General features: G+C 46.0%; 2 protein-coding genes across 6 annotated transcripts in view; one reads left to right on the top strand and one right to left on the bottom strand.

Annotated features, from left to right (window-relative positions):
* The window catches only part of Tecpr2 (tectonin beta-propeller repeat containing 2), a 102132-nt gene extending 100517 nt beyond the window's left edge, over positions 1-1615 (bottom strand). For 3 of the 5 annotated variants that reach the window (XR_009382755.1, XR_009382756.1, XM_059279152.1), the window contains exon 1: positions 1090-1254. The gene's annotated coding sequence lies outside the window, so the exon portion shown is untranslated. Of the gene's footprint in view, positions 1-1089; positions 1255-1333 lie in introns of those variants that run through there. The other 2 variants (XM_059279151.1, XM_059279150.1) reach the window with 2 other exon arrangements.
* Cinp (cyclin dependent kinase 2 interacting protein) lies at positions 53-15978 on the top strand. Its single transcript, XM_059279157.1, has 5 exons — positions 53-1351; positions 6567-6735; positions 10250-10379; positions 12751-12880; positions 15576-15978. The coding sequence occupies exons 1-5, from the start codon at positions 1345-1347 to the stop codon at positions 15776-15778; spliced, it is 639 nt and encodes a 212-aa protein (XP_059135140.1). The 5' UTR covers positions 53-1344; the 3' UTR covers positions 15779-15978.
* The last annotated feature ends 460 nt before the right edge of the window (positions 15979-16438 follow it).

Below are 16438 nucleotides of genomic sequence, written 5' to 3'. Positions count from 1 at the left end.
AAATGGTCCCAGTGTGTATCAGCATTACAGCTGGATGGGAGAAGGTGCAAACACGGGGGCAGCCGAGAAGACAGACTCTCTGGTGAAACGGACTAGAGCAACTTCATATCTAGGACCTGGCTTACCACAGCCCCCTTTTCAAAAGTTTTTAAAAATGATCTTTCCAGTCAATGCAAAACGATACACCTCACATTCTGCCAACAAATGGAACAGAAAAATCCCTGAATTTAAGTGAGAAAGAAGGAAGCACAAAGGGCAGGAAAAAGAGGTAAAGTTGAGAAAGGGAACGTAAGTAATGGGAAGCCAGACTTAAGAAGGGACAAGAGGAAAAAGCTGCGAAGCCAGCAGAGCCATGTGGGTGACAACAGAGACAAACTATCCTTTATTGAGATCATTCGGCCAGACTCTGTACTTAACTATATATGCACTGACCCATTTAATCCTCCACCACCCCAACATAAAAACTTATCACCTCCATTTTACGGATGACGAAACTGAAGCTGGGAAGCTGACACTTGCTCCAGCAAACGGGTAGGAAGGGGAAGTACAGTGACCTGACCAGAGGTCTGATCCCGGGGTCACCCCATTCTTTAACCCTCACTGCCCATTCCGCCTCCGAGGCCACAGTCCCTATTAACCGGGAGGTATTCGCTTATGCATTTAACCAACACTTACTGAACTCCTAGTGAGTGCCCAAGCCAGCTGCTTGGCGCTGGTAGGCGAATGTAAGGGTTCCTGCTGAGGGTCGGGGGACAGAACACAACGAAACGTCAGTCGCCAGGCTCAGCAGCCTGGAGCCCGCCGCGAGAGGGATGTAGGGTGGGGCCGGAGGGGAGGAGCAAGGGGAGCTGGGGCGCCGCGGCGGCCCCGGGCGGTATGTGAACGCTGCGACGCCCGGTGCCCCGCTCGGACGCGGGCTGTGACAGACGCGCCGCGTGCGGTGGCTGCCAGTGGGACGGCGACGCGGCTGTGGAGACTCCGACGGGCTGAGACAGGGAAGGGCGGCTCTGCCAGGAGCACGAAAGGCGCGGGGCCAGAGTCGGGGACATCGGAGACACCAGGGGCCCGCCAGCGCGCTCCCGGACTCACCTCCCGCGGCAGCCCCTCAGGACTCGTCAGCCCCGCCAGCCCGGAGGAGGCGGGATGGACTCCGGGCCGCGGGGGCTGCCGGGAGCCTTGTTGCCTGGGCAACGGGTTGGGCCTCAGCGAGCAGCAGCGACTCCGCGGAGAGCTAGAGCGGCGGAGCCACAAGTGTCGGCGGACCCGTGGAGCGGAAGTGACGCCACTTCCTCAGTCTGAGGGCGGGGCTTCGGATCTCCGCGTTGAGGTCTACCTGTGGACCGCATGGAAGGTGCGTGCGAGGGCTGTGCTTCCCTTGGTGTGGCGAGGATGCAGGTCGGGGGTGGGGGGAGGAAGGTCGGGAACCCGCGGTGTGACTGACATGCGGGCCGCGCATGAACCTCGCGGACTGTCCGGAGCCTATTCCTGTGTGAGTGACATCTGAGTGCGGTGATGTACGTGAAGTGTTTGTCAGAGGTGTGACGCTCCGAGCATCCCGGAGCACATTGGAGGCAAGCCTGACATGGCAGCCCTCCGGAAACCCTTCCCTTGAACTCCGGCAGTCAGGAACACCGACCGACCGTGGAGTTTGCAGTTTGTAATAAAGGCTGTCTCTGTGGGCCGATTAGTGTCACGTGAGTCCGTGCGTTTGCGTATGGCAGGGGTTTCATGGAGTAACTTCAGCTCCGCCCTGGCCTGTGACCGATCACTAATATTTCCCTATTTGCCTGTGAGTATCTAGAAGTGGGAGCTGTGCTTTGGGTTCCGAAGTGGGGCCGGCATACCTAGTCAGATGTGATCCTCGCCCTCAGGAACCCCCGCTGAGGGACGGATACAGGTAGTAAGAGCAGCTCCTCCGTGTACATGTTTGATGCAGCATGTACTATGTGAGCACGATATGGGAGGAAACGAAACTTAAATCCTGCTTTGGTTGAACTCAGTCCAGCGGGGAATGTAGACATTAAACAGGTGAATAGATTGACTGGTGAATGTAATGACAGCCAAAGTATAGGAGGATGACAGATGTCTACTGCAGTGATTCCTAATGTGTAACTGGCGGATCCAGGAAGAATTCTTCTTCTTCTTTTTTTTTTTTTGGTTTTTCGAGACAGGGTTTCTCTCTGTAGCTTTGGAGCCTGTCCTGAAACTCACACTGTAGCCCAGGCTGGCCTCGAACTCAACATGTTGAGATCCACCTGCCTCTGCCTCCCGAGTGCTGGGACTAATGGCATGCACCACCACCACCCGGCGTCCAGGAAGACTTCTTGATAGAACTGTTCAAGTTTGTCTCCTGTTGCTATGGTAAAATACCATGACTAAAAAGCAACTTGGGAAGAAAAGGGTTTATTTGGTTTACCCTTCCAGGTCACAGTCCATCATTGAGGGAAATCGGTAGGAACCCAAGCAGGAGCAGAGGCAGGAACAATGAAGGAAAGCTGCTTACTGGCTTTCTGTCTCCCTCTCAGGCTCACGCACTGCTAGCTAGCTTGCTTTCTCTTTGAGATTTTACTTATTATTTTATGTGTATGAGTGTTTGCCTGCATTTATGTAAGTACACCCTAAGTATGCAGTGTCCACAGAGGCCAGAGAGGACATAGTATCCCCTGGAATTGGAATTACAGCCGATTGTGAGACTATGTGAGTGCTGGGTCTTCCAAAAGAGCAGGAAGTGCCCTTAACTTCTGAGCCATCTCCAGGTCCTCAGATAGTCTTCTTTCTCAGCCCAGGACCACTTGCCCAAGGTGGCTCCACTATAGTGGGCTAGGCCCTTCTACATCATTTGTCACACAGACATCCCCACAGACAATTCTTCAATTGTAGCTCTCCCCAGGTATATCAAGTTAACAGCAAAACTAACCAAGGCTTTCTTTGTTTCATTTTTTGCATTTAACTATTGCAAATATATTTATTGCAACTTACAAATAAGTTAATAATGATATAATATAATTTTAGCTATAAATTTTCTGCATTTAAATTTTGCATCAGAAATGTGTCTCAAAATATTCTAGTCCCCTAATGAAGGTGAGGTTAAATTATATAAAAATAAAATCTGAGGCTGGAGAGATGGATTAACAGTTAAGAGCACTTCCTGCTCTTTTAGAGCATTGGAGTTTGGTCCCCAGCATCCACGTTAGGCAGCTCACAAACACCTATAACTAGCTCCAGGAGATCAGTCACCCCCTGGCCGGGCAGGCATTCCTGCAGAGGCACACAGTCTCACACACACACACACACACACACACACACACACACACACAAACAAATCTTGAAAATCTGATAATTTAGATGTCAAGATACAAATAAAAGTTACCACATTTCATGTCTCAAAAATGAGCATTTTACCAAAGTATGCACAAGCCTTTTATATGTTACCACATTATAAGACTTTAACGTATGGAATATTCCACTAAAAACCCAAAGGATGTCGGGCAGTGGTGGCGCACGCCTTTAATCCCAGCACTTGGGAGGCAGAGGCAGGTGGATCTCTGTGAGTTTGAGGCCAGCCTGGTCTACAGAGTGACTTCCAGGGCAGCCAGAGCTGTTACACAAAGAAACCCTGTCTCAAAAAAAAAACAAAACAAAACAAAACAAAAAACCCAAGGATTTTCTTTCCTTAGAGGTTTTCTTTCGTGGAAGGGGCTTTAGCATTTAAGATTGAAATGAAAATGACAAGAATTCTGTTACTCTCCTCTAGTCCAATTTTAGATAGTTCCTTCTATCCTCATCACCGTCTGGTCCTTTGTATAGGCGGGAAGTACATGGGAGCATTTAAATTTTTATTTATTTTAATTAACTTACAGAGTAGCAGGTTTCTTTATGGCATTTTCATACTTCACTTTGGTTGACTCTCCTGATTGTGTCCCCCATCTCCAGGTATACCCTCCTAGCCCAGTACCCCCTTCCACTTTCATATCACACATGGGGGTATGTTTAACCAAGCGTCTACTTTGGTAGTGAGTGTAGAGCATAAGCTATGGCGATCATGTCTGCTGTGCTCCAAGCTCATTCGTTGCCTGCTCTTCGCTGTGCTCGGCTCGTTATGTTGGCCTGTGTGGCTCTGGTTGTGTGAGCCCCTCCTCGTGTGCCGCTTTCTCTCCATTTTAGCCTGGTAATGCTGGTTTGTCCTGTTGGTTATACTCACCAAGTTTATGGTCACATCAGGGCCCATGCTGACTCCCTTTCCCTGGCTTCTTACCGCTCACACCTCAGCTCAAAGGATACCCCGGGTTCATGCTGACACACGACCCTCATTTTGTTTTTTCTTTATATTCAGCCAGAGCCCTGCTACACAGCCCATGTTAACCTCTTTTTAACTCACAGTGGTTGGCTGGCCTTGATCTCTTGCCTCAGTCTCCTGAGCACCGGGATTAAAGTCTGTGCCATGACACCTGGCTTCCTGTGCCATTTTTTACATAATGTTTATGATCTGAACTGGCTAAGAACTGGTGAAGATCATTTACTTGGATATTGTTTGACTCTCTTTTAGAAGGTAATTGCCATGGGAAAAGGCCCTAGTCTCATTCAGTCACTTCGTTCCCCATACTTGACATTTGAAGGAAGCTTTTTTGTTAGTTGTTTAAGTAAAGAATGAATGAAAAACATCAGTATATTTAAAAGCAGAGCTATGGACGAGGTATGGTTGCACAGGCTGCAATCCAAGCTGCTTGGGAGGCTGAAGCGGGAAGACAGGAAGTTCAAGGTCTGGCTTCTGCCTGCCTGGGCAACTTGTACCATCTCATACAGTAAAATGGCCATGCACAGGGCCCTAGTTCAGTCACCAGTACCATTAAAACAAAAAAGAACAGAGCCCTAAAGAATACTGAGTTAACTAGGTGAGTGGAGACATATACGAACAGTTAATGTGGTCCAGGTTGGAATGATACAGAGCCAGCATTGAGGCACTGAGTAAATAAAAGACCATGATGGAGAAGGGTTGGACAAATTTGGGTCCTAGTATTAGACCTTGTGATACAGGTTGTTATGTGTTAGGCCCTCACAGCTTCATATATTATTTATATCCTTTTTTTGAGATAGAGTCTCACTAGCCCTGGCCAGCCTGGAACTCAGTATGTAGACCAGGCTGCCTTGAATTCGTCTATATCCACTTTTAACAGCCCTGTGGAGCAGATGCTTGTTTTAGCACCAGTCTTATTAAATAAAAAACACAGAGCCAAATATAGGGATAAAAGCCTTAAAGATCAGGGAGACAGTGAGAGACACCAATTAGCCTTAACACACCATGCTGCCGCAGCTTCCCAAGTGAGCTACTTCCTGTCTACTCAGGCTTTTATTGCCTTGTTGTTCTGTCCTCTCATTGGCTCTTAGCCCACCTCACTTCTTTGTTATTGCTTGTCTGTCTAGACCTCCAGGTCTCTGGTTGGTACTGGGATTAAAGGCGTGTGTCACCACGCTTGGCTGTTCCCTAGTCTGTCCTTAAACACAGACCGTGCCTGCCACGTGATCAGATTAAGGGCGTGTGCTACTACTGCCTGACTTCTATTTTTACTTAAAAATGGATGGCTATATGTCCTCTGATCTCTAGACAAACTTTATTTATTAACATACAAATAAAATACCACCACACTTTGCAGATGAGAACATTGACACTCCAGGAAATTGACAGATACGTCTACACTCAGAGCTGGCAGAGCTAGGATTCATGCCCAGGAAGCATGGTCTTCAAAGTGTAGCCTCCAGAGCATGCAGCTGTTGTGTGTGCTGGATTCCTCTAGGCTGTAAGATGGCTGTGTAGGGTTCTAAGTGGAGAAGGCAGCACAAACACTCCACGCTTGGTCTTGTTTCCTCAGGCAGTGGATCAGGTGAGTCTTAGATGGGCGGCACTAGCTTAAGGAAGGAGCTTCCCCGGAAAGAGAACTACACTTGCGAAGACTTTTCCGAGAGCTGTAGTTCTGCCTGGCGATGGAGGGCTGGGGATTGAGACAAGAGTTGAAGCAGGGATGCAGGCAGAAGTGTGGGTTTCTTCCTAGGTCATAGGTAGAGCAGCAGCAGCCTGGCAAGATCACCTCTGTGTGTCCAGTGTCGCACTTGCTTGGTATTGTGATATGATGAGCTTTCAGGGGTGAAAAGCTCTGTTCACGGGTTCAGGGTGCCTGGAAGAAGACAGCTGGAGTATAGTCAAGACTAGATTACCTCATAGGAGAGAGAGTGGGAACCATTGATGTATTAGCAGAAAGTATAGCTTTACTTGTTTCTAACTCTTAAAGTAGACAAGGTGCTGTGCAGGTGTTGTGTCTCACACCTTTATTCCCAGTACTGGAGAGACAGGCAGGAGGATCTCTATGAGTTCAAGGCCAGCTGGAGTTACAGTTGAGACACTGTCTTCAAAAGAGAAGTAGACAAGTGCTTATGGAACCGTGAGCTGTGAACAACCTCTTAGTTTCTGGGACATTGGTTTACCCAGGTGGTGTGGCATTTCCGATCATTTTACTATGGAGGGCTGTGATCATGTGCTCCTTAACAGTCATGTTTCTCTTGGTCCCTATCAGAGAAGACTCTTGGAATTACAACACCCAGAAAACCTGTCTTATCCGTCAGTGCAAGAAAAATTAAAGACAATGCAGCCGATTGGCATAACTTAATCCTGAAATGGGAAAGCCTCAGTGATGCCGGCTTTACCACCGCAAGCAACATTGCCAACCTGAAAGTCAGCTTGTTGTAAGTATGTGTGGAGTTCCCACACTCTGTATTGTCACCTTGAACCATTGGGCAGAAGAGTCAAGACAGTGAGAATTTATTGGTGTAGATAAAGCAAAACAAAATATTGAACCAAAAGAATGGCAAAATGATATGTGCAAATATGAACCATACATACACATTGAAATGCAAATATGTGCTAGGTGTTATGGTACACATTGGTAGGATATGCTGAAAAGGCAGAGACAGGAGGATTACAAATTTGACACTTTGGGCTAGAGACATGGCTCAGTGGGTAAAGGTGCTTGCTACCAAGCCTGATGACTGAGTTCAGTCCCTGAAGCCCACATGGTAGAAGGAGAGAACCAAACTACCGCAAGTCCTTGCCCATCACACCATGGCATAAATGTGCCCTTCATATACACACAGGTAAATGTAGAAATACATACAAAATTATGCTACATATTTTACAAACTTATAAAAAGATTGGAAAGAGAAAGGCTTGACTCCATTATATTATTGTCTTTCAGGGATGTGGGGTGGTAGGTAAATGGGATTTCATGTATATACTGCCGGCTGCCATTTGTCCCTTCCTTCCATTTATTGATTTTGTTTGGTTGCTTTTTGGTTCTTTTTGAAATAGTTTCCCTCCCCTATTGTAGAATATCATTTTAAACTATGTTACATTTGTTTATGCTGTGGACATTCGTTTTAATGATATAAAGATGTGTTGCATTCTTTTATTTTGCATTTGTTTAACTCTGTGAAGCTGTGTTATTGTGCCTGTCTAAAACACCTGATGGTCTAATAAGGAGCTGAACAATCAATAGCAAGGCAAGAGAAAGGATAAGCAGGGCTGGCAGGCAGAGAGAAGTTAAGTAGAAGGAGAAATCTGGGAGGAAAGGAAGAAAGAGCAAGAGAACAAGGAGAGAAGGATGCTAGGGGCCAGCCACAGACTAAGAGTGAAAGTAAGACATACAGAAATAGAGAAAGATAAAAGCCCAGAGGCAAAGATAGATGGGGTAATTTAAGTTAAGGAAAGCTGGCTAGAAATAACAAGCTAAGGTTTGATATCTATAAGTAAGAATATGCCTCTGTGTGATTTACTTGGGAGCTGGGTGGCGGGTCCCACAAGAGAGCCAAAAAAGTAAAAGAGCAAAAACAAACATCACTCCTGCAGCTGGCCCTGAACACCCAGTTGTCTTTCTGCCTCAGTCTCCTAAGTGCTGGGGTTACAAGTGTGCACTGCCACACCTGGCTTATTTACATTTTTGGCAGGACCTCACTGTGCTGCCCAGTTTAATCTCATACTACTGCGCTGATTTTCTGCCTCAGCCTCCCTAAGGAGTTGGAACCACAGATGTACACCATTGCACCCAGTTCATTTTATGTCCCTTTTTGTCTGTGTATATGGGTATTTTGCCTGCATGTATGTCTGTGTACCACTGTGGGTCTGTTGCTCACAGAGGCTAGAAGAGGGTATTACCCTGGAACTAGAATTACAGATGATTGTGAGCTGCTATGTGGGTGCTTGGAAACAAGCCTGGGTCTTCTGGAAGAACAGTCAGTGCACTTAGCAGCTAAGCTTTCTTTCTCTAGACCTTGTTGCTTTTTAGATTTATTAACTTTATGTTATGTGTATGAGTGTTTTGCCTGCATGTATGTATGTGCATCACATAAGTGCAGTGCCTAAAAGGGCCAGAAAAGGGTGTCAAATACCCTGAAACTGAAGTAACTGAGAATTGTGAGCCTCCGTGTGGATGCTAAGAATGGAACCTGGGTCCTCTGAAAGAGCAGCAAGTGCTCTTAACCACTGAGCCATCTCTCCAGCCTCCATCTTTTATTTGTTTTGAGGCAGGGACTTATGTAGGCCCAGGTAGACCTCAGACTCACTATGTGGTTGAAATGACCTTCAATTTCTTATCATTCTGCCTTCATCTCCCAAGAGCTGGAATTATAGGTGTGTGCCACCACCTCCAGCTTAATTTTCTTTTTTTCTAAAAAGGAAAAAGTGGAGGTGGGGAGACTAGAGAAATGATTCCACGGTTAAGAGTATGTTCTACTCTATTACAGAGGAACTGGGTTCAGTTCCTAGCACCCACATGGCAGCTCACAGCTGTCTGTAACTATAGCTACAGATGATCTGATGCCCTCTTCTGGTCTCTGTGGGCACTACATACACATAGTACACATACAGACACACAGACAGACAAATACTCATACACATAAATTTAAAAAAAAAATAAAGAGCTAAAGGAAACAAATGATGGTACACACCTTTAATCCCAGCACTCAGGAGGCAGAGGCAGTCAGATCTCTGTGAGTTCAAGGCCAGCCTGGTCTACATAGCAAGTTCCAGGACAGTCAGGGCTACACAGAGAAACCCTGTCTCGAAAAACAAACAAACAAACAAACAAACAAAACAGGAAACAAGTGTAGTGGCTCCTTCCCTCAGTCCCAGCACTCGGGAGGCAGAGGCAATTGGAGCTCCATGAGCTTGAGGCTGGCCTGGACTGCATATCAAGTTACAAGCCAGGTAGGACTACATAGTGAGGCCCTATCTTAAAAAAAAAGACAAAGGAGGAGTTGGAGAGATAGCTCAGTCAGTCAGGAATTCCCGTGCAAACACAAAGACCCCAGTTCAAACTGCAGCATCCAATGTGTGTTTGTAATCCCAGCACTGAGGCTGAAGAGACAGGCCACCACCCCAGCCTAGTCTGTGAGCCCCAGGTCCCAGGGATGAGAAACCATGTCTTCAAAAAGGTGGATGGCCCTTGAGGAATCCCAGTGGTTAACTCTTGGTGTCGTATGCACTTGTGGCAAGGTGGCATACATCATAGTGGATGTTCCTGGCTAGGACCAGAAAAAGGATACTGGGATCCCAAAATCCTATGAAGGTATGCCCTCACATAGATAGAATCTCCCCACTAGACCTTAACCTTAATAGTTTGCACCTCCTCCTAACAGCATCACAGGCTGAAAACCAAGCCTTTAAGGTCCAAACTGTATGGATCACAGACTTCAGTTGAAAAACCATTCACCAACTCTTCACTCCTTCAGGAAATGACTCATGTCTTATGCATCTTTGTACAACTAAGCCCTACATCAAGGATGCCACATGACTAGACTCAACTTCCCTTAATACAAAGTTGAGTGGCCAGGGCTGGGGTAGAGCTTAGCAGTAGAGCATCTGCAGCACACTGGAGGCCCTCAGCTCTATCCCAAGCCCAACAAACTTGAGTGACTGATGGATGTGCTCGCTATGAATGTAAATAGACATCTACTATAATGACATGTGCAACATTTACACAAAATATGTAACATGATTATGTGATGACTTTTATAGGATTCATTATAACAAAATGAGGTGAAGGTTTTTTCCCCTTTTTGTTTTTCTTTTTCTGAGGCAGGGGCTCACTGGGTAGCCAGGCTGTGAACTCCTTCTCCAAGTTCTGGGATGAGAGACATTTGGTCACCCAGCATGAGGTGAGTTTAAAGCGTGTAACTTGTACCCATTGTTTTCTGCTTTGTCCAGGAGTAAAGAGAAGGTTGAATTAGAGAGTAGCAGCCCAGGTTCCAGTGAAAAGGAAGAGAAGACGAATCTGGAATACCATAAGGAACTTGAAGTACTGTGTGAGGAACTGCAGGCCACCTTGGATGGCTTGGTAAGCCCTAAAAGTGCTGGTCCTCTACATCACTGTCACTCAAGCCCAGTGGAGCTATTTGGGGTTTGCTTGACCATGGGGTATTCAAAACTCAGAGACCCTTTCTCCTCCTCAGCCTCTTCTTCCACCTACCTAACAAATCCTGATGCTCCCAAGATGCTGTCTGGTATGTTGTCTTGGGTAGTTTCAACCACTTTAAGGGTCCGTCGAGTAAATATTTAGGCTATGTGGGCCAGACCATTTCTGTCAAGGTGACTCCTCCATACCGCCACAGAACACTAAAGCAGCCACGGTCATTGGTTATCAGTGTGGATATAGCAGGTCTTACTTCAGGTTGTGATCCAAATCAACTGTATTTCTTGTTCAGACTGTTTGCACTTTGGTATTGGGAATTCTGGCTGAAATGCTGTCTTCATAGTAAAGTTCTGGTCTGGGAATGGTTTTGACATTTCCTTACTGACAGCACTGATAGCTATTCCGGGCTTACTTTGCGTATTTCCTGCCTCTGTCCTAGAGTCAGCCCCTTTTTTCCCAAGGGGCCCAGATACCCTTATGTAGAAGAGCTCTGTTAGAAACCTGTTGGCTCTGGGGCTAGAGAGATATCTCAAGTGTTGAGAGCACTTGCTGCTTTTTTTAAGGACTGCAGTTCAGTTCCCAGCACCCATATCAGGTAGCTCACAACTAACTCTAGCTCTAGCTCCAGGGAATGCAGTACCCAGTTCTGGCCTCCACAGGCACCCACACACATAAGTAATAAAATAAATCTTATTAGAGAAAGCAAGCTCTACATGCTAGCCATCAGATTAGAAGTTCTGCTCTGGTGACCCTGAATCTGTCTTTTTGTTTTGTTTTTGTTTTTGTTTTTCGAGACAGGGTTTCTCTGTGTAGCTCTAGCTGTCCTGGAACTCGCTCTGTAGACCAGGCTGACCTCAAACTCACAGAATCCACCTGGCTCTGCCTCCTGAGTGCTGGGATTAAAGGTGTGTGCCACCACCGCCTGGCTTGAATCTGTCTTAAACTGTCTTGGAAATGTATTCTTATTCAGCGTCCGAACTCAAAAGTTGGGGTTAGAGGCCATTAAAGAGCTTTGGCTTTACATGTCTTTTCTTGGGGGGGCTGGTGCAGCCTTTCCCCTAATCTGCACCCCCATTTAAGTGTGATCTGTGTTACTGTGGGAGACACTACAGATGCTGACGTCTGACTGAGTGTGGGCTCTTCTTACATCATTAGCTCAACGAAGCACACACAGATGTGACTTTGTCCCTGTTGGTGGCCGACTGCAGATATGACAGGTCGGGGCTTCCAGATTTTCCTTCTCAGAATCCTTCTAAGCTTTTCTAGAATTAGGAGGGATTGGGAAGCTGCTGGGGTTACAGAATTTTGATCATAGCCTTGGGTTCAGAAAGCACAGATCCCGTCCTGGCCCCACCTTCCCACCTCAACCTTGAGAGTCTTCCCATGTGTGACTGGAAATGATGGAGCCTGTCCGGAGGTTAAGCAAGTGAAATATTGAACCTAAAATGATTTGAGAAGGAAGTAGAGACCTTTTAAGATTAGCATTTGCTAAATTTAGTGTGTGCCACTTTAGATAAACCAGGGGAGATGGTTGGGAGGATCAAATATGAGGAATTATAATTTTGATGCTGTATATTTCTTTTATCCTCCCAGACACATAACAGTTAACTATACTCAGGAGTTAGATACTTGGTTTTAATAAACCTTTGCTACCTAAATCTGCAATCCTCGTTAATTCTGTTTCTCATGTTTAATGACCACTCATATAGCTAATCAGATGCTTCACTGCCCTTCATCTGTGTCATCCTTTCTTGTCACTGTGGAGATGGTGCTGGTGTTTGCCACTGGGAGCTGACAGAGGACACGGTTGGAGAGGCCAGAAGATCTGTGGGGTTCAGGTTCTCATTGTGCTCTTCTGTGTGTTTAGGAGGCTCACAGAGGCTGCAGTGAACTCCAGGGCAGTTCATAAAGACTGTCAGAACTGCGCTGCCGAGGGCCTTTCTGCCTAGTGCACTCTGTAACAGTGGCCCCCTCTGGGATTCCTCCAGGTCTTTGGAGCCAAAATGCTAGTGCTGCTTAGAAATCTTACTGAGGTGGGACACAGCAAACTTTCTTCTCTCTGAGGCTGGGAAAATCCAGGCTTAGGACCAAAGTAATCCAGAGTAATGAAACCACAGCACCCACCTGCCCACACCCCTTGGAAATCTGCTGTCTGTGGTGGTAATGGGGTGAGTTACTGGAATTTTAGTCCCACCAAGACTATACATCGTAGTCTTCAAATCTTTTATAGTTACTAAATCTGAGCTTAGAAATTCTAGGCAATGTTCTCATATTCCAAATTTAATATCTTTTTCAGACTAAGATACAAATGAAAATGGAAAAGCTGTCTTCAACCACCAAGGGGATTTGTGAACTAGAAAATTATCATTACAGGGAAGAAAGGGACCGGCCCCCTCTGTTTCACACATGGCCCACAGCCTTCTTTTGTAAGTAGATCTTCTGGGGGTGGTTTTAAGAGAAGCATCAGCATTGGTTAGTTCTAGTCCTTAGGAAAGGAAATGGGCCATCTGTCTTTTAAAATATAAATAAATGAACTGGGCGGTGGTGGTACATGCCTTTAATCCCAGCACTCAGGAGGCAAAGGTAGGCAGATCTCTATGAGTTGGAGGCCAGCCTGGGCTACAGAGCAAGTTCCAGGACAGCCAGAGCTGTTACACAGAGAAACCTGTCTCAAAAAAACCAAAACCAAAACCAAAAAAAAAAAAAAAAAAAGATATATAATAAACGTTAAAGTTAAGTAAATTGAAGACATGTAGTAATGCACATTCCTATAATGCCAGTAATAGAGAAGTGAAAGCAGGAAAATTGTCAGTTCAAGGCCAGCTTGGGCTATAAATTGAGAGCCTGTCTAAAAAAATAAATAAGTCAGCCATCAGTTGAGGACACTTTGGCCAACCTCATAGGAGAAGACCATTGCGAAAAATGAAACTTAGTATGTCCTAGCTAGGGTTTCTATTGCTGTGATGAAACACCATGACCAAAGTGACTTCGGAAGGAAAGGGTTTATTTGCTTACACTTCCACATCCCTGTTCATCAGCGAAGGAAGTCAGGACAGGAACTCAAGCAGGGCAGGAACCTGGAGGTAGGAGTTGGCACAGAGGCCATAGAGGAGTGCTGCTTATTGGCTTCCTCTCCATGGCTTGCTCAGCCTGCCATCTTATAGAACCCAGGACCACCAGCCCAGGGGTGGCACCACCCACAGTGGGCTAGGCCCTCCCCCATCCATCACTTACTAAGAAAATGCCCCACAGCCCAACCTTATGGAAGCATTTCCTCAACTGAGGCTCCCTCCTCTCCAATGACTCTAGCTTGTGTCAAGTTGACATAAAACTAACCAGCACATGTGTAAGTGGGTAATCCCAGTTCTTGGGAGGCTGAGGCAAGAGGATCTCAGCAAGTTTAAGGGCAGCCCAGGCTCAAATGCAGGGCTAATGGAGCAGGTAAGATGGCTCAGCAGGTAAAGGCCCTTGCCACCGAGTCTGATGACCTGATTTTGACCCCTAGGACCCAAGTGATAGTAGAACAAACAAATGCCTAAAAGCTGTTCTGACCTATACACACACTGTGGCATGTACACATACACACAAAATAAAATGCATATTCTTTAAGGTTAAGCTAGTTGATGTTGGTTTATTGTTTTAAAGATTTATTTTATTTGTAATTATTTGTATCTGTGTATGGGTATATGCATATATATGAATGCTAGTGCCCTTGGAGACTAGAGGCCTTGGGTCCTCCTGGAGCAGGAGTTATATGTATTTATGAGCTACCTGATGTGGGTGCTGGGAATTGAACCCAGCTGCTCTAGAAGAGCATCCAGCGCTCTTAACTACTAGGCCATCTCTCCAGCCCTAGTTACTTTTTTTTTTTTTTTTTAAAGATTTATTTATTTATTATGTATACAGAAGAGGGTGCCAGATGTCATTACAGATGGTTGTGAGCCACCATGTGGTTGCTGGGAATTGAACTCAGGACCTCTGGAAGAACAGTCAGTGCTCTTAACCTCTGAGCCATCTCTCCAGCCCTAGTTACTTTTTTAAATGATCTTAGTGTGTACCCTAGGCTGAACTGGTACTCATTATATAGCATAAGCAGGCCTCAAACGTGTAGCAGTCCTCCAAGAGCTGTTATTGCCTGAGTCTTGATGAGGTGACTCTTTACAGCCATTACAAGTCACTCAAGTGTTGTGGAACATTTAACTATGTAAAGATGTGTTGCATTTATTTAATTGTGAAAAGATATATTGCTGTTTTACCTTGCCTGCGTAAGGCACCTGACTGGTCTAATAAAAAGCTGAACAGTTGCTGGGCAGTGGTGGCACATGCCTTTAATCCCAGCACTTGGGAGGCAGAGCCAGGCAGATCTCTGTGAGTTCTAGGCCAGCCTGGTTTACAGAGTGAGATCCAGGACAGGCACCAAAACTACATAGAGAAACCCTGTCCTGAAAAACCAAAAAAAAAAAAAAGCTGAACAGCCAATAGCAAGGGAGGATGTATAGGTGGAACTTCCAGGGAGAGTAAGTAGGAGGAAGAAAGAAAAGAAGAAATAAAAGGAGACACCAGGGAGATGCCAGGGTCTAGCCAGCTAGCCATGGAGGAAGCAGGAAAGTAGGACATAAAGAATGAAAGAAAGGTAAAAAGCTCCAAAGCGAAATATAGATGAATAGAAACTGGTTAAATTAGGTTAAAAGAGCTAAGCTAAGGCCAAGCATTCATAATTAATAATAGGTCTCCATGTTTTTATTTGGGAGCTGGTTGGCAGCCCAAAGAAAAGCCCAATTACACTCGGGTTGCGTGGCCTCGCTGGATTGGTTCTTCCTCATGCCATGCTATTCTGATTTGTTTGGAGCAGTCTTATGTGCTGGCTGAGGATGGTCTTGTCCTTCCCATCCTTCTGCCTCCAAACTGTGCTTCAACTTCCAGATGCTGGGAGTGCAAGCATCCATCACCACACCATTTATGGGGTACCAGGGATTGAACCCAGGGCTTCACACATGTGGTACTCTACCAGATGAGTCACTTTGCCAGCTCTGGCTCTAGGTTTTAACCAGGAGCCAGAAAGCATGGCTTGAGTCTAGGAGAGTGTGTTCTCATGTGGCCCTGGTGACTGGTCTGTTGCAGATGAGGTCTCCCACCGGCTCTCCAATGCATACAAGAAGGAGCTCCTCCTGAAGCACACCATTGGTGCAGAGCTGGCCCACACTGCTGACCGCAACCTCAGCCTGACCTACCTGTCTATGTGGCTGCACCAGCCGTACATAGAGAGCAACAGCAAGCTGCAGCTGGAGAGCATGCTGCTGGAAACAGGACACCGGGCCCTGTGACTCCCCGGCCACCCTGCCTGTGATCAGGGTCCCAGGACCAGCCACTAGGACCTCTCCACACACAAGCACTTGTGCAGCTGTCCTCTCCTCTGCCTTGTCCCAGGTTATCAGTGAGCACCGAGTGAGATAAATGAGAAGAATGGCAGAGGGGTCTCATTTGTAACCTGAGTGTACTTTACATATTACACCTGTGCAGACAACCCTGCTTGCCTAGTTTTAATTTGTACCTATCCACCATTTGTTTGGTTTTTGTGGTACTGGGAATCAAACCCAGATTTCACACAAGCTGAATACTTAACCACTGGGCCACATCCCCAGCCCTGTGCTTAAAATTTGAAGAGAACGTTTTAGTTCTGTAATTATAAATTAAGTCCCATAAATATTTGAAGTTTAAAATCTTGTCACTTTTGAAGGTTTTATTTTTACTGTATCTGTCTGTGTATGTGCCACATGTACAGATAACCAGGGCGTCCATAAACAGGAGTGGGATCCTTGGAGCTAGAGTTACAGGTGGTTGTCACCCACCTGACCTTGTTAAGAACCAAGCTCGAGTCCTCTGGAAGAGCAGTTCATGCTCTCTTATAGCTGGAGAGATATATATTAAATATATTCTATAATATATATAAATGTATGTTTTAAATATATAAATATATATTTTAA

The sequence above is a fragment of the Peromyscus eremicus genome, chromosome 14 (genome assembly GCF_949786415.1).
Source record: "Peromyscus eremicus chromosome 14, PerEre_H2_v1, whole genome shotgun sequence".
Taxonomy (NCBI): domain Eukaryota; kingdom Metazoa; phylum Chordata; class Mammalia; order Rodentia; family Cricetidae; genus Peromyscus; species Peromyscus eremicus.
The sequence above is the reverse complement of the archived record's forward strand: the minus strand, read 5'-3'. Positions and strand labels throughout refer to the sequence as shown.